Source organism: Chelonia mydas, chromosome 1 (assembly GCF_015237465.2).
Source record: "Chelonia mydas isolate rCheMyd1 chromosome 1, rCheMyd1.pri.v2, whole genome shotgun sequence".
NCBI lineage: Eukaryota > Metazoa > Chordata > Testudines > Cheloniidae > Chelonia > Chelonia mydas.
In genome coordinates this window covers 279,598,598-279,616,555 of record NC_057849.1, presented here as the reverse complement: position 1 = coordinate 279,616,555, position 17,958 = coordinate 279,598,598, and the positions used below count along the sequence as shown (strand labels likewise).

The 17,958-nt window shown below is 47.4% G+C and overlaps 1 protein-coding gene across 1 annotated transcript in view; it reads left to right on the top strand.

Annotated features, from left to right (window-relative positions):
• The window catches only part of LOC114022105 (glioma pathogenesis-related protein 1), a 58,627-nt gene that overhangs the window by 37,319 nt on the left and 3,350 nt on the right, over positions 1 to 17,958 (top strand). The window contains exons 4-5 of the mRNA XM_027832835.3: positions 5,352 to 5,437; positions 17,846 to 17,872. Coding sequence (XP_027688636.2) covers positions 5,352 to 5,437; positions 17,846 to 17,872 — 113 coding nt within the window. The remainder of the gene's footprint in view (positions 1 to 5,351; positions 5,438 to 17,845; positions 17,873 to 17,958) is intronic.

The window sequence follows — 17,958 nt, the reverse complement described above, 5'->3', positions numbered from 1 at the left end:
GTGAAGGCCGCTTTGCTGCCCACTGCTAGAGCTTACCTCGATCGGGTCCTGCTCGAGGGCACGCCCCGCCCACCCTCTACCCCAGGCCCGCCGGACCTTTTAATTGGTCCCCTGCCCCGTAGACCCAATCGACCCCCTCACTCCTTTACGGCAAGTCAGCTGCATGAACTGCAGCTGGTATGCTTCCAAACCGCGCCAAGGAAACATCTATACACGCTCGTGCTCCACACCCTTCACGCCCTCACCCTAGTGTCCCGCCCCGACACAAAGTGGCGAGACCTTCTACCACCTTTGGAGGGTGAGCAGCCCCGGTGGGCCAGCCTATATTCCACCTTGGTTCCGAGGGCTGTTGGGGACATCAGTTGGTGGCTCCTTCACGGAGCTGTGAGCACGGGCACGTACTTGGTGCAGTTCAACCCCATCCCAGATACTTGTCCCTTTTGTGGTGTGAGGGAAACCCTGGCGCACGTATATTTGGAGTGTGCCAGGCTGCAGCCCCTGTTCCGGCTCCTCACAAATCTTTTATTATGTTTTTGGTTGCATTTTTCCCCTCACCTTTTTATTTATGCACTTCCCATCCGTGGCCTCACAAAGTCGCGGGATCTCCTAGTTAACCTCCTCCTGGCCCTGGCTAAAACGGCCATCTATAAAACCAGAGAGAGGAGGTTGGCCAATGGAGTTTCCTGTGACTGTGGGGCCGTTTTCCGATCCTCGGTCCGTTCACGTATCTGGGCGGAGGTCCTCTGGGCGGCGTCCACTGACTCCCTTGATGCTTTTGAGGAGCGGTGGGCGCCATCCGAGGCTCTCTGCTTGGTGTCCCTGTCCGGCTCCCTTTGTTTTGACCCTTTGATTGGAGGAGAGAGTAAGGGACCCCAGCCCCAGCCATTGCTGCTGCGGACACCACCACCTTAGAGGGGTCCTTTCACACGTGGGTGCACGTGCCCCCCGCCGGGTTGTCCACCCCACAGCCTGCCCCTTTCAGAGGAGGGAATTGTTGGTGACACTCGGGTGTGGCGCCAGGTAACTCGAGGGGGTGGCAGACCTTGACAGTCGATGAAGGCCCCTCGCTCTGGACCACCAGGTAACTCGGAAGGGTGGAAGACCACGAGAGTCGAGGAAGCCCCCCCGCTCTGGGCCCAGGCAAGCTTGAACACTTCCCTCCCCTGAAGCTAATGAGAAAACAATTGTGATTGGTTGCTGTGTTACACATTGCATATGCTGTTGTTTTGTAAGTGTGTTATGCAAATAAAAAAAATTTTTGCTTCAAAAAAAAAAAAAAAAAATACTCTCCTATAACCATCTGGCCTGACCCTGTCACATAAGTTACACTAGGGTAAAATTGGATCATTTAAAAAAATTGCTGGGCAGTTTCCCCATTTTCTGTGACCAGAAGTAATCTAACCAAGGGAAACATTTTCATTAAATAATGTGAAGCTATTGAACTCCTGGGCCTAGCTATAGAACTCTAAGAAGGAAAGGTGTCTGCAAAAGGGGAGAGGACAAGAAGGGAGGCACTTGGATCCTGAGAGATTGGAAGGGTTATGACCGTCATTGAACAGAAAACAAGCAAGTATCTGGCCCCAAAAGATTTCCCAACAGTTTAATGCTAGGAGTTGCATCCTAATAGTTTCCATATCTGCACCCAGAGGTGCCACAGTTTTGTTTTATTTTTAATTTTTAGCAGACAGAAGGACGGACACCTTAAGCGCAGTCTCTGACCAAACAGCAGTAATTCAGGACTCACCAATTATCCACATGTAAAAACCTCTCTGGTGAATTTTAAAAGTGCAAATGCTTTCATTTAGCCAATGTTCCTGTCTTTACAGTGTATCTGGGAAGGAAGACATTTTTATGCAGTTTGTTTCTTTTGTCCCAGAATATATAAAGATATACAACTGGAAAACAAAGATATTTCATCTCCAGTTGTGTGGAAGTGTCTGGGACTCTAGGTTTCCAGCCACTGGAGGCAGTGGGGAAGAACATCTACAAGCAGCAAGGGGCACAAATATTACAGTTCAGGACGTTGCTGCTTTATTTTCACCAGAAAATAATCTAGCCAACATGTCACTAGACTGAAAGAGCTTGAGAAGCATAACTGAAATGGCCTACTGGCTGCCAAAGAACATGAAGGGGGAGAGAAGGTCCTACTAAATCAGGAATTTGAAGGCATGTTGGACCTGGGTTTTACATAGGGATTCTACACATTAGATCTTTAAAATAAAAGACTAGGAAATTAGCCTGGAATTATTCCATTAATAGAAAGGTGTGTGGATGTATTTCATTGGTATCTCCCAACAAATCATTTTGCAATCAAATTTGAGTTTAAGTTTACCCTTATTCTAGAAGGATGTTGCTTTCAGGGGTTTTTTGTTTTTTTTTTATTTGTGACAAGCTTTCATAATACATTAGATTTTTACCATCTGAGTTTTCCTCTCCATTTCACCACTTGACTTATAGGGGTATCTGCTTTGTATGAAATCACTTCCACTTTGCCTTCCAGAGTGATATTCAGGCATTAATCTTACAGGCAGATGAATTTATCAGATCCAGCATACTTCAGTTAAACAGCCTTCGTATAAATCTTTCATCAAGAGTTAGGATGATATCCTAATTTTCAACTCAGCCTGCATTGATCTGAGAGAAGTCAGAGCTGTTGGTTTGGTCTTTTTTTATTAAGCACTTTGGTCCCAATTAAGCAAGGCAGTAAGCATATTCTAACTTTAAGTCCCATTGACTGCAGTAGGATTACTCACATGCATCAAGTTAAGCAAGTTCTTAAATATTTTGTGAATCAAAGCTTTATCTCAGGAATTTAAATCAGTTGTAAAGAGCATGCAAATCTCTTTGCTGAAAGAGATCTTGGGAGTGTACTGAGTTTTCTGCCTACAGAAAACTCGCAATTATATTTACCTTAGTTGCAGCCAAACTCTACTGCTAGATATTCATTTTAAAGAAATTTGTACACTTCTGCAGGGTTTGATTTATAAATCGTTAGCTTTTTCTATTTGGAAAAAGGTAGCATTTTAATGCAGTTGTCTTTAATAGAGGAAGGAGAACAGTGAACACAAGGAATGGTTTCAAGAATGTTTGTTTTCCCACGAGGTTTTACCAGTTGTTAAAATATGCTGAGAAGTTTATATTAATGTATTCAGAGCTGGCCTTTGGCTGTCCAGACCCCTGCCCAGGGCAGCCCGCCAAAGAGGGCCAGGGCCGGATTAACCTTTTGTGGGCCCAGTGTCAAACATATTTGTGGGCCCCCATGGGGGCAATGGAGCATGGTGCGAGGACGTCAGTCCCCAGAGCGAGGGGCCAGCCGGGGCAATGACATGTGGCACGGCAGGGATGACCCCGCTCTGCCCAGCCCAGTGCGAGGGCACTGTTTACAAACTGGCAGTATCCAGACATACAGTGCCCCGCCTGGCCTTGTGCTGCCAGCATGCCCCTTCCCCTCGAGGCTGGGGCCAGGCCCATGCCGTGCCATACAGCCCCCCCACCCAATCGCCCATAGGTGCCAACTCCGTGGGGGCTTCAGAGCTGGAACACCCACAGGAAAAAAAAAATAGTGTGCACTGAGCACCCACCAGCAACCCCGCCAATCAGCTCCTCCCCCTTGCCCACAACACCTCCCGTGCACTTCTGATCAGCAGTGGGCAGGAGGCACTGGGGGGAGTGGATGGGGGAGGAGCAGGGGCAGGAAGAGTCAGAGTGAAGGCAGGGGGGCACTCGGGAGAGGGTGTGGGATGGGGCAGAAAGAGGCCAGCATCTCTCTGCCCACAGCCCCACCACAACTGCCCAGCACCCCACACAGAACCCCCACTCCCTAATGCCCCAACACACACACAGATCTTCCCTGCCCTCTCACAGCCCAGTACGCCCCCAGGCCCCACTGAGACCCACTCCCCCATGCCTTGCCTCCCGGCCGCACTCACCCGCCCTGCTGGGAGGCAACTGTCTGCCAGGCTGAGCCGGCAGCACAACCAGGGGTGGTCATCGCTCCAGCCCCTCGGGAGTAGCGCGATCTGGGCTCCCTCAGGAGCCACTTGCCTGGAGGAACCCAGCCAAGCCCCCGACACTGTCTCCCCACAACTGGCCAGGCTTCTGCACCAGATCCAGGCAGATCAGCTCCAGGGAGGCAACCAGGGCCCCACAGGGGGTGAGAAGCAGAGACTGCCTGGAACTGGAGGTGCACTGGGGTCTGGCCAGGAAGCAGAGAGGAGCCCTCGGCTGGGCTGTGGGCTGGCCGAGAGGAGCAAGTGGTGGGTGGGGGGGAGCCAGTGGGCTGGCGGGGTCTTAGGGCACAGTACAAGCGGAGCAGGCCGGGGCCCCTTCTGAACATGGACCCGGCTCCATGGCACCATTGGCGCTATTGTAAACCCAGCACTGAAGAGGACGCTGTGCACAGGGTTTGGATTTCCACCTGACCTGCCAGAGCCAGCTGAATCCTGACTCCTGCAGAGACCTGAGCTGCAGGGGGCATTTGGACAACCAGCCCTCTGAGCCAGATGACTCCTCCGGAGCAGGGATTCCCCTCCTCCACCTGCGAAGCTGCTGCTGTCCCTGCCTCCCTGGCCACTCCAGACTGGGAGTGTCTGCCTGTCTGCTGTGGGGTGGCAGGGGCTGATGTCAGGGTGTCCCCCCCCCCCCCACACACACACCTGTGCACCCAATTTTCACTGAGCTGGGGTGACAGGACAGGGGGAATCTGTGTCCCTACTCCTGCCTCTCTGGGTTTAGAGCTGCTGGCCGCTGCTTGTATTTGAACACAAGCCTTCAGGATCTTGACCTTGAATGCTTTTTTAAAGAGACAGCACACTCATATACTTAGGCACACACACACTCCCCTCAACACACACAACACCAGGGCTCCCTGCATTCAGGTCACTTCCCCACCTGGGCTGTGCTGAGGCATCAGCAGCTGCTACTCTCCTGCCCTCTCCGTAGGCAGCCCCGGGGGGTGCATGGGGCGGAGGAGCAGCAGTCCAGTGGAGGAGTGAGCAGCAATGCCAGCTGTTTTGTGCATCCAGGTGGGTCAGTTTCCCCACGTGGGTGCAGGAGGGGGATGCAGGGTAGGGGGTTCAGGAGGGAGAAGGGAGAAGTGAAGGAGGCATAGTGCAGGGGTTAGGGGCACAGGATAGGAGTGAAGGGGTGCAGGGATTAGGGTTGAAGGTGGCACAGTGCAGGGGTTGGGGGAAGGGAGGGTGGGGAGCCCATGGGCACCAAAATGCAAGTTCGCCCAGGGTGCCATTTTCCTTAAGGCCGGCCCTGAATGTGTTTAATACCTTAAATGTAGGATCTTATTAAAATTGTACACAGTGAAATTCATCTAACAGAATTTTCTTCTGCCTTTGTAGCGGCAATTACCCAAGAAAACCTTATAAAGCAGGAGCATCATGTAGTCAGTGCTCAAAAGAGGACACCTGTGTGGACAATCTATGTAGTAAGTAAAAGTGAATTTATTAAGGACTAGGAAAAGGCAAACAATATCCACCCTATTGATAAACTGTTCCTTATATTTTTTATGCCATCTCAGGACACTCTCAGGCCGCAATTCAACAAAGCACTTTAGCGTATACTCAAGTCCATTCCTATTCAGTAAAGCACCTAATCAAGTACTTCATGTCTTACTGAATTAGTATCTCAATAAGGATTGCAAACTACCAGATTGGTTTTAGCCAGTTATTACTGTCATTGGGACAAGATGCTACCAATCACTGACTTTCTGTTAAAGGCTAATAACCAATTTAAAAATCACTGATCCAAGAAAGTAAAGTTCCAGCTAAGCACTCTTTGGGCAGCTTACAGTATATCGACATTTACTTGTCCACTAGCATCCAGTCACTTTTGGGAAACGGTTGTGACTAATTCATGCCAGAGATATAAAAGAGTGACTTATCCCTTCAGATGTGCAGCCTGCAGACAATTAATCTATAGGAGTGTGCCATTCTTCACAGGGCTGTTTCATATAAATTTAACATCCTTGCAGGGGGGGAAATACCAAAGAAACCCAACAGACTAGCAGTTAACTTCAAAAGGGGGAACTGTATAAAAATGAGAAGGCTAATTAAATAGAAATTAAAAGAAACTGTCAGTAGTGTGAAATGCTCACAAGCTGCATGGAAATCTTTTAAAAACCACCATAATAGAGGCTCAAACTAAATGTATACCCAAATAAAAAAATAAATAAAAAACCCCACACTACAGGAAGAGGGCCAAAAAAAAACAAAAAAAAAAACACAACCACGACTAAACAAAGTAAAAGAGGCGGTTAAAGGCAAAATATATTTTTAAACTTGGAAGTCAAATCCTACGGAGAAAGATAAAAAGGAGTATAAATTCTGGCAAGTAAAGTATAATTAGGTAGGCCAAAAAATTTGAAGAGCTTCTTGCAAAAGCCACAAACTAACAGCAAAATTTTTTGTTTAAGTACATCAGAAGCAGGAACCCTGGAATCCAATCTATTAAGGCACTCAGATACTATGGTGATGAGTGCAGTATAGAAAGCTACAGAGAATATCAGGGTTGGAAGGGACCTCAGGCGGTCATCTAGTCCAACCCCCTGCTCAAAGCAGTACCAATCCCAACTAAATCATCCCAGCCAGGGCTTTGTCAAGCCTGACCTTAAAAACCTCCAAGGAAGGAGATTCCACCACGTTCCTAGGTAACCCATTCCAGTGATTCACCACCCTCCTAGTGAAAAAGTTTTACTTAATATCCAACCTAAACCTCCCCCACTGCAACTTGAGACCATTACTCCTTGTTCTGTCATCTGCTACCACTGAGAACAGTCTAGAGCCATCCTCTTTGGAACCCCCGTTCAGGTAGGTGAAAGCAGCTATCAAATCCCCCCCTCATTCTTCTCTTCTGCAGACTAAATAATCCCAGTTCCCTCAGCCTCTCCTCATAAATCACGTGCTCCAGCCCCCTAATCATTTTTGTTGTCCTCCGCTGGACTCTCTCCAATTTTCCCACATCCTTCTTGTAGTGTGGGGCCCAAAACTGGACGCAGTACTCCAAATGAGGCCTCACCAATGCCAAATAGAGGGGAACGATCATGTCCCTCGATCTGCTGGCAATGCTCCTACTTATACAGCCCAAAATGCTGTTAGCCTTCTTGGCAACAAGGGCACACTGTTGACTCATAATCCAGCTTCTCGTCCACTGTAACCCCTAGGTCCTTTTCTGAAGAACTGCTGTCTATCCAGTTGGTCTCCAGCCTGTAGCGGTGCATTGGATTCTTCCTTCCTAAGTGCAGGACTCTGCACTTGTCCTTGTTGAACCTCATCAGATTTCTTTTGACCCAATCCTCTAATTTGTCTAGGTCCCTTTGTACCCTATCCCTACCCTCCAGAGCACTTATCACTCCTCCCAGTTTAGTGTCATCTGCAAACTTGCTGAGGGTACAATCCATGCCATCCTCTAGATAATTAGTGAAGATACTGAACAAAACTGGCTCCAGGACCAACCTTTGGGGCACTCCGCTGGATACCAGCTGCCCACTAGACATGGAGCCATTGATCACTACCTGTTGAGCCCAATGATCTAGCCAGCTTTCTATCCACCTTATAGTCCATTCATCCAGCCCATACTACTTTAACTCGCTGGCAAGAATACTGTGGGAGACCGTACCAAAAGCTTTTGCTAAAGTCAAGGAATAGCATATCCACTGCTTTCCCCTCATCCACAGAGCCAGTTATCTCATCATAGAAGGCAATTAGGTTAGAATAGATCTTATTTCAAAAAGCTCTTACAGATATGCAAAAGAATGACAATGCTAAAGGCCACAAACTAGAGGTTTCCCCGATGCTGCATAGATGTCAAAATAAAGTGAGGACTTGAGCTTGGCAAAATTTTTGGCTACATTTTCTTTTTCTACCAAGAAAATGCAGATTCAGGTTGACTGAAGCATTTTGTGAATTGGTGTTGATTTCAGTAGTTATTTTGACCAAAAGAAAGAAATTTTGAAAATTGTTAAGCTGTTTCATTAATGTCAAAATAGTTCATTTCTGGGCTAGACTCAAAGGAATTTAAGTACAAAAATAATTGGTGGAGGTGGTGGTGCCCCCCCAACTGTCCAGGGGGCAAAAGGAGCAGTTTGTCCTAGTCCTCTATTCCAGAAGGTTCTCAAGCCCTTTGAGTGTGTGGTGTTGCGATCTGGTGCACAGAGTTGCAGTGCCAGTCAGTGCTAAACTTCAGGGGTGCTTGTGCCCTGTGTGCCAGGCCTCAGTGCCCGGTGTGGGGAGCCAGTCTTGTCCCTGTGGGACAGGAGCCATTGCTGCACGGTGAATGCAGGGCAGACTCACTCTCCAACCCACCCTGAGGCCTCCCCTCAGTGGTTTTTTCACCCTTAGAAGGGGGTGACCCTCACTTTCAGATTTTTCCCCAGGCCCCTACAAAGCTCTATGTAGTCCTGTCACCACCCCTCCGCGAGTAACCTTTAGCACTGTGGTTAGGGCAGTCCTCTTGGGAAGCCTAGGTTTGAGATTTGAACCCAGGTCTCTTCTCCCCCCACTTCAGTGAGTGCTCCAATCACCACCCAAGTTCTAGTCCAGGGGTCAGCAACCTTCAGCACATGGCCCATCAGGGTATGCCAATGGATTAACCTGATGGGCCATGTGCCGAAGATTGCTGACCCCTGTTCTAGTCCCCACTCCACTAAATATTTAAACATTTATACAAAGTGGAACATCCTCAACGGGAGTGATTGAAAAAACAACCCATCCAGAATACCCTATAGCCTGGTGATTAGGGTGCTCACCTAGGAGTTGGGGGACACATCTGGGTTTAAGCTCTTACTCCCAACAGGGGATTTGAACCCGAGTTTTTCCCCTCCCGTGAGAGTACCCTCACCACTGAGCTAAAGGTTATAAGGATGTTTTGTGAATCTATCCAGTCATTTCCTTTGCCTTTCTTAAATACCTGAACCAAAGTGTTCCATTCAACCCAAACATACTTTTGTATCTTATTTTTCAGAATTGCCAGTGAGCCAAATTAGTTATTTACCCAGCTCTAGTTAGGACATTTATTTTCTGTTTCAGTTGAGAGGTACAGACTGAAATCAAGGCACTAGGAAAGGCCTGGGCTCTCTTTGACAATTGCTTATTGCCTTGATTAAGTTACATATAGATTCATAGTCTAAGGCCAGACGGAACCATTGTAATCATCTAATATTACCTTCCTAATAGCACAGGCCAGAGAACTTCCCCAACATAATTTCTAGAGCATATCTTTTAGGAAACGCCACCCTTCTTGATTTGAAAATTGTCAATGAGGGAGAATCCATCGAATGGTTAATTATTCTCACTGTTTAAAAATTTACCTTATTTCCAGTCTGAATTTGTTTAGCTTCAACTTCCAGCCATTGGATCATGTTATACCTGTCTCTTTAATCAAGAAGAGAACATCATTAAATATTTGTTTTCTATGTAGATCCTTATAGACTGTAATCAAGTCACCCCCTAGCCTTCTCTTTGTTATGTTAACTAGATTGATAGACTTGAGTTATAAGGCATGTTTTCAGAGAAAAGCCACAAGAATGATGAAAGGATTAGAACTCTCTCCACTTTATCAACATCCTTCTTGAATTGTGGGCACCAGAACTGGACACAGTATTCCAGCAGCAGTTGCACCAGTGTCAAACATAGAAATACAATAAACTCTCTACTCCTATTCAAGATTTCCCTGTTTATGCATCCTAGGATTGTACCAGCTCTTTTGACCACAGCATCACACTAGGAGTTCATGTTCAGCTGTTTATCCGCCATGACCCCCAAATCTTTGTCAGTCACTACTTCCCAGAATAGAGTCCCCCTTTGTGTAAGTATGGCTATATTCTGTGTTCTCAGATGTGTACATTAACACTTAGCAATATTAAAATACATACTGTTTGCTTGTATCCAGTTTATCAAGCGATCCAGATTGCTCTGAATCAGTAACCTGTCCTCTTCATTGCTTACCACACCCCCAAATCTTGCGTCATCTGCAAACTTCCTCAGCGATGATTTTGTGTTTTCTGCCAGGTCATTGATAAAGGCTTTGGCCTAGAGTTTGCTACTGACCACTGTGGCGCTGCCTTGGGATTAGCACACTACTAGTCTGACATCCCTGCCTTCAGTTTCTTGCCCCATGGTCTCACACTCAGACTTTCTGGAGTCAGATTATTTCCTCTCTCTTGCTCAGGGTGCTCTCTCTTCAGAGCTTTGCCCTGCAGCTAGGTCACTATAATCCTCCCCTTCTGGGGTACCAAAGTCCTACAGGACAAGCCATCTCAGGCAGTCTTAAACACCACTGCCAAGTCAGTGCCATTTCTCCAGTGGTTGTTATGGAAACCTGGGCCCAGCCATTACTCTGGATTCCAGCCCAGGAACACTACAACTCACAGCCAAAAGCTGCACTGTCCCAAACATCACTGCTGTTTCCCTGGGCTGCTTTCTACTTAGCCTTGATCAGGTTCCTTCTCTACCCTTCTCTCAGGGCCAGGGTCCCAGAGCTTTTATTGTCCCTCAGGTTTCCTCCTTTACCTCTTTAAGCCCAGAGAGTGACTGCAGATCTTTTCTGTTGCAGCCCCCTTCTTATACTCCATTTCCTGGTTTTATCGCAGCTCAGCCTGACCATCATCAATTAAAAGCTTATCAGCCCTGACTCTCCCCCAGGTGCAGCCTGTTGCAGGCTTAATTGGCCCTTTCTCTCTACTCAGGCCTGTTGTGGGGTAGGCACCCATCACAATGTTAAATAGGGTAGGGTGAAGAACAGTAGGACCCTGCTGGGAACACACCTGCTCAATGTTGATTCCCCATTTACAATTACATTTTGAGGCCTATCACTTAGCCAGTTTTTAATCCATTTAATGTGCATCATGTTAACCTAGAACCTAGAACTATATTTTTAAATCAAAATGTCAAATGCTTTACAGAAGTCTAAGTATATTACATCAAACTATTATTATTAAGTATATTATTATCTTTATCAACCAACTGTGTAATTTCATTAAAAAAATCAAGTTAGTTTAACAGGCTCTATTTCCCATCAACCATGTTGTTTTGCATTAATTACATTACCCTCCTTGAGTTCTTTATTAATCAAGTACCATATCAGCTGCTCCTTTATCTTGCCAGGATCAGTGTCAGGCTCACAGGCCTATAATTACCTACGTCACCCAGTTTACTCTTTTTTAAAAATTGGCACATTAACTTTCTTCTAGTCTTCTGGAACTTCCCCAGTGTTCCAAGACTTATTGAAAATAAACATGAATGGTCCAGCACACTCCTTTATCAGCTCTTTTAAAACTCTTGCATGCAAGTCATCTGGACTTGCTGATTTAAAAATGTCTGACTTTAGTAGCTTCTGTTTAACATCCCCAAAGACACTAGTGGAATGGAAAGACAGTCTCATCATATGGTGATAACACTATCTTTTTTTCCCAAATAAAGAATAAATATTAATTGAACACTTCTGCTATTTCTTCATTATTATTGATAATTCTACCACTTCCGCCTAGTAATTGACCAATACTATTGTCAGGATTCTTTTTGTTCCTCATATATTATTGTCCTTAACTGTGGTGTCCAGAGAGTTCTCTGTACATCCCTTGGGTTCCCTTAACTTTCTAAAATTCCTAACTTCTGATTTATATTAATTATTATTAACTTCCCCATTCTTCTGTTAGTTATATATTTATTGTTTACAGCTGCCTTCACGTCCCCTCTAAACCAGGGTTGTTTTTTTTAAAACCAGCAGTCTTCTTCCTCAGTTGTGGCACTGGAGTATCTAGTACGGTGTTCTTAAATGGTTCCCAAATATCACATATTTCTGATTAAATTCTTTCTCTGATGAAGTGGCTCATAATTGTTTCCAGCTTTGTGAAAGTAGATCTATTAAAAGTACCATGTGTGTGTGTGTATATATATATATATATATATATATATATTATTACTGGTCTGGACTTTATTTTGCATGCACATTGTAAATGTGGTCAAGTGATTGTCACTTGTATCTAAGCTGCCACTAACTTTTAGTTTTGTAATCAGTTCCTCTTTATCTGTTAGGACAATATCTGATATAGAATTCCCTTGTGTTTGTTGCAACATTTTTTGAGTTAGAAAATTGTCATCTATAATGTTTAGAAATTCTAAGGATGCTTTAGTACTGGCAGAATGAGACCTCCAGTGTGTGTCACTCAAGTTGAAATTCCCCGATGATCACCTAATATTATGTTGGTTTTTTGCCCCCCACCCCCACCTACACATTATAGAGGGTGCGTAAGGAGGCAGTTATCTTGTTCCCCAGTGTGATTTGGTGGTCTGTAGCAGACACTGACTAGTATCTCATCTTGTGCTTTATCTGTTAAGACATTGATCCATGATTCAAAAACATTTTCTTCCAAGCTATCAGTGACTTATACAGGTAATGCCATTTTTGACAAAGTGCCACTCCCCTTCCCCTTTTGCCATTTGATCCTTCATAAATAGGTTATAACCATTGATTTTTAACATTCCAATTGTGGACTCATTCTACCAGGTTTCAGTAATACCAACTAGATTAAATTTATGATAATAAATTAGCAATTCCAATTCCTCTTGTGTGTTACCCAAGCTTCTAGCATTAATATATAGGCAGTTAAAGAATTTCTTGATGTCCTTTGGTTCCTTGGTTAATTTTGTTCTCAACATCTCGATTTTGTGCTGAGTTCTCATATCTTCCCTCTTTTTTTTTTTACCCTCCCCTGTTGCTATTAATTTAGCCCCCTCCTAACTACTCTAGTCAGCCTATCCACAAGGAGATTGGTCTCCTTTCTACTGAGGTAGAAGCCATCCAACCTATATAACCCCTTCTCCCCATGGAAGATGGATTAGTGCTCCATAAAACCCAAGCCCTCCATGCTACATCACTTATTTAGGCAGTGATTCACTTCCAAAATCTTATGCCTTCTGTCTTCCTTTGCTCAGGGGACAGAAAGATATCAGATTAGCTTTATTTTCAGAATCAGTCACTGATCCTTTGAATCTGAATTTTTAAGTGACCAGCTTGAAACACATTAGCTACAGTTCTTCTTCGAGTGTCAATTCCAGTCAGGTGTGTGTACGTGCACGTGCACAGTAGCCGGATAATTTTTCCATTAGCAGCATCCATGGGTCGGCCTAGGCGCCCCCTGGAGTCACACCTTCATGGCGCTCAATATAGAGCCCGGCCGATCCGCCACCCCCTCAGTTCCTTCTTACCGCCAGTGCCAGTAGCTGGTACTTCCCCTTACTCTTACTTTGGCAAGCAGCTTAGCAGTTCTTTACTTACGCTATACATAGTTAGTTTCCAGTTTAGTAAGTTAGTATAGTCTAGTAGTAGTTCTATAAATTTCAGTTACGGCGGTGGGGTGGTTTCCCCCCGTTTCACCCCCATTTGTTACCGGGGCATGCTGCAATCCCTGGGCTTTAAGACTTGCCAGCTCTGCATGAAGCACATGCCCAAAAATGACCCCCACACCTCTTGTTTACGGTGCCTGGGTGAGGGTCACCAAAAAGACCGCTGCAAGATTTGTCGGGAAATCTGACCGAGAACCCTTAAAGAGATGGAGCAGTGTCTCAAAATTCTCCTCATGGAGGCATCTCACCAACCTCAGTTGGACACAGGCACTGGAGATCCCACTCCCAGCGTGTCATCTTTGACGTGAAGCACTCCGGTGCCATCCTTGAAAGATCCAGCATTGAAGAAAGACACTGGCAAGGAAGCTCGGCAATGTCATGGAGCCCCTCAGGGGCATTCCAGCTTTCAGCACCGGTCCCAGTCGCCAGCGCAGAAGAAAAAGAGATCAGAGAGGAAGATCCCCCTCAGCAAGACCCAGGACCAGCCACATTGACTCCTGCCCAGGTGAGGCAGTTGAGTCCGGGCCTGTCTTGCTCACCGAACCCATCGGAGCACCTGCCACTCCCATCCACCCCAGAGACTTTTGTAGTGGCGCAGGATCTGCTCAGACTCATGGTACTGTTCTCGCCGCCGAGACAGGAGGACGTGCCGGTACCGCAGGCTCCATCCTGGCACCCTGGACAGTCTAAGGGAAAGCTGGTGATGATGACATGTCGTTCCCCATCACCTTGGCACCCCTCCATGCCAGCGCCTCCATCAAGGCAGCGTGGTCAGTCCCCTGGTTCTTGATGCTCTACGTTGAGAGGAGCTGCGCCACCCTGATCCTCCTATTCCGAGTCGGAGTCTGACTCATACTGCTCCAACTATAGTAGGAGAAGAAGATCCACCTCTTGGCACCATAGGATGCCCGATGCAGTGGCCCCCTTATTGGCAAAATCTGTCTCAGTGGCCCTTTTGGACTCAGTGGGCCTTTCATCAAGCCCAGGGTCGGAGGCATGAGTCCCGCTCGGGAACAGCATCAGTGGCGTCCGCGACATTCGTTCTGCGACAATCAGCAACGGCACCAACGCCGACAGCTGCGGTGCCATCCTCGGCATTGACACTGACCCACGGCGCCCACCTCAACCACACCTTCGGCACCGGAGAGGTCAGGTACAACACCAGCACTGGTGTGGGGGCGCAATGCTGGTACCAACCATCACGCCTCTCGCAGCACTGGGACCAGGCAGGCCTATCGCAGTCCCCCCCAGGTTCATGAGATCCCTCAGGTGGGGATGGTAGGGAGCAACCACCTCCCCTGCTGGCCTCCTCCCCCTCCTCACCTGATCGGGCCCTGGCGGGCACTTCAGTAACCGCAGCTCTGGAAGACTTCAGGGTGTTGCAGCAGCTGCTGCGCCGGGTTGCTGGGGTTGGGCATTAAGGTGGAGGAAGTTGTAGACGATGCAGACCCTATGGTGAACATCCTTGCCCCCTCTGGCGCTTCCCATATCGCCTTGCCATTAATCAAAACAATTATGGATATGAATAAGACCTTGTGGCAGACCCCGGCCTCGCTGCCACCTACTGCAAAGCGTAATGAGCACCGATACTTTGTGCCCTCCAAGGGCTACAAACATCTCTTTTCTCACCCCCAGCCTGACTTTCTGGTGGTGGATGCTGCTACTCAGTGGGAGAGGCAAGGCTTCCAAGGCCCTTCCCCCAAGAACAGGGACGCAAAAAGTTAGATCTCTTCGGACGAAAGGTTTACTCCATTGGGGGATTACAACTCTGAATATCCAACCAGCAGGTCATAGTCATCAGATAGTCTTAATTCACAGAGTTGGTCCCCTCGGACTTCCGTGCTGAGTTTTCAGCGTTGGTTGAGGAAGGGAGACTGATCTCAAGGGCATCCCTTCAGGTGGCACTTGACAGGGCAGATGTGGTCACAAGGGTTATGGCCACAGGAGTGTCTATGAGAAGGGGCTCATGGCTCCAGGATTCTGGCCTCCCCTCCAAGGTACAGCAAACCATTCAGGACCTGCCTTTCGAGTGTGAGATTCTCTTCTCAGAGAAAACTGACAAAAGGCTAAACAGCCTTAAAGACTCAAGAGCCACCCTCAGGTTCCTGGGCCTCTATACACCTTCAACGCAGAGGAGACACTTCTGTCCGCAGCCTCCTCAGTGGTTCGATCATCAGAACCACCAAGATGGCTCCAGAAGGAGAAATCGGAGTGGCAGGAGAAGGTCATGTTAACCCTCTGGCCAGGGCTTGGGACAATCCAAGCAATGGTCAGGGGAAACTGGCCTTTTGATGGTGCAGTCAAGGAGAACGTACCAGAGCAAGATCTGGATCCACCCTGCCTTACCTTTTCATCCCAACTATCTCTTTCTACCGAGCATAGTCCCATATTATTTCAGACCGCTGGGTGCTCCACACGGTAGAGAGGGGATACTCCATCCAATTCTGTGCCCTCCTGCCCTTCCAGCCCCCTTCCCCGTCCCTCTTCAGGGACGCCTCTCATGAGCAACTCCTTATACAGGAGGTGCACTCACTCCTATTGCTAGGGGCAGTGGAAGAGGTTCCTCAGGAGCAGAAGGGCAAGGGCTTCTATTCCTGGTATTTCCTAATACTGAAAGCCAAAGGTGGCCTCAGGCCCATCTTGGATCTGCGATAACTCAACAAGTTCATGAAGAAACTCAAGTTCCGCAAGGTCTCTTTGGCCTCCTTCATCCCCTCACTGGATCCAGCAGACTGGTATGCTGCCCTCGACTTGGAAGGACGCGTATTTTCGTATTGCAATCACTCAGCCCCACAGAAAGTATCTCAGGTTTGTAGTGAACAATACCCACTACCAATTCACAGTCCTTCCATTCGGCCTGTCAGCAGTACCTCGAGTCTTCACCAAGTGCATGACGGTCATCGCCACATTCCTGCGTAGGCACCAGGTACAGGTGTTTCCGTATCTCAACGACTGGCTGATCAAGGGCTGCTCCAGGACCCAAGTGGAACCTCATGTCAGATTCATCAGAGCCACCTTCAACAGCCTGGGTCTCCTTCTAAACGAAGCAAAATCGATTCTGTCCCCTGTCCAGAGGATAGCGTTTATAGGGGCAGTACAGGACTCGACCCAAGCCAGGGCATATCTGCCGGAAGCTTGGTTTCAGGCCCTGGCCAACATCATTCGAGGCCTCAGACATTTTCTCACTACCACAGCAAGAAACTGCCTGAAGCTTCTGGGACACATGGCTGCCTGTACCTATGTGGTACAGCACACCAGACTCAGGCTTTGACCTCTTCAGTCGTGGCTCGCGTCAGTGTATCACCCAGCCCGGGACAGCATGGACAGGATAGTGACCCTGCCTTGCCTGGTCCTCGACTCCCTCCTGTGGTAGCTCAACCCTCAGGAGGTATGTTCAGGGGTCCCCTTAGTCAGTCCACAACCATCTCTTTCTCTAGTGACGGACGCATCAGACTTGGCGGGGGAGCACATCTAGGAGACCACAGGACTCAAGGTGTCTGGTCTCCACATCAACATCAGAGAGGTGAGAGCGGGGTGCTTAGCATGCCAGACCTTCCGGGCATACTTAACGAGACAGTGTGTATCAGTCCTGATGGACAACACAACAGCAATGTTCTATAGCAACAAACGTGGGTGCATGCTCTTTTCCCCTGTGCCAGGAAGCTGTGTGTCCCTGTTGTAGCCTCTGTCCATCATGCCCTTGGAGATTTTGGCAAATATATTGACATTTCGTCTTTTGGAACAGAGTTCTGCCTGCACGGATTCTTCTCCCCATACAGCGATCAGATCCAGTACCTCCCGTTCAGTCCATGCTGGAGCCCTTTTGCGATTCTGGGACTCCATGGTCACCTGTGCTGATCAGCTCTCCATGCTGGCCAAACAAGAAATGAAATTCAAAAGTTCCTGGGGCTTTTCCTGTCTACCTGGCCAGTGCATCTGAGTTGAGAGTGCTGTCCAGAGCAGTCACAATGGAGCACTCTGGGATAGCTCCTGGAGGTCAATACCGTCAAATTGCGTCCACGCTACCCCAAATTCGACCCAGCGAGGTCGATTTTAGTGCTAAACCCCTCGCCGGGGAGGAGTACAGAAATCAATTTTAAGAGCCCTTTAAGTCAAGAAAACAGGCTTGGTCATGTGGACAGGTGCAGTTACTTTACAGTAACTGATTCTTTGAGATGTTCTGTACATGTGGATCCCACGACCTGTTCTCCTTCTCTGTAGCTTGGAATCTTTCATTTGGATTCTGGGTGGTAAAACACCTAAATAGCAATTGGTGTCCCTATGCCCTTTCTGCCCTTGAGTGGGGGAGCGCAAAGGAGAGGGCAACCCCAATGGACACTGCTGGTCAATTAACTCTGAACTCTTGTGCATGTAGAGCATGTGCAGCAAGAGTGGGATCCACATGAATCATCTCAAAGAATCACAGTGACTGTATGATGAGTAACTATTTGTTCCTAGCTGATTAAACTATTTCTTTCTTTTTTCCCTCCTAGGAAATCCAAAACGTGATAAAATTATACGTATGTATTACAATTCTACACTATTACTTCAAGTTTAGTTCTTTATAAGCATGTTGTGCCCAATAAGAATTTGTGTTTGTATGCTT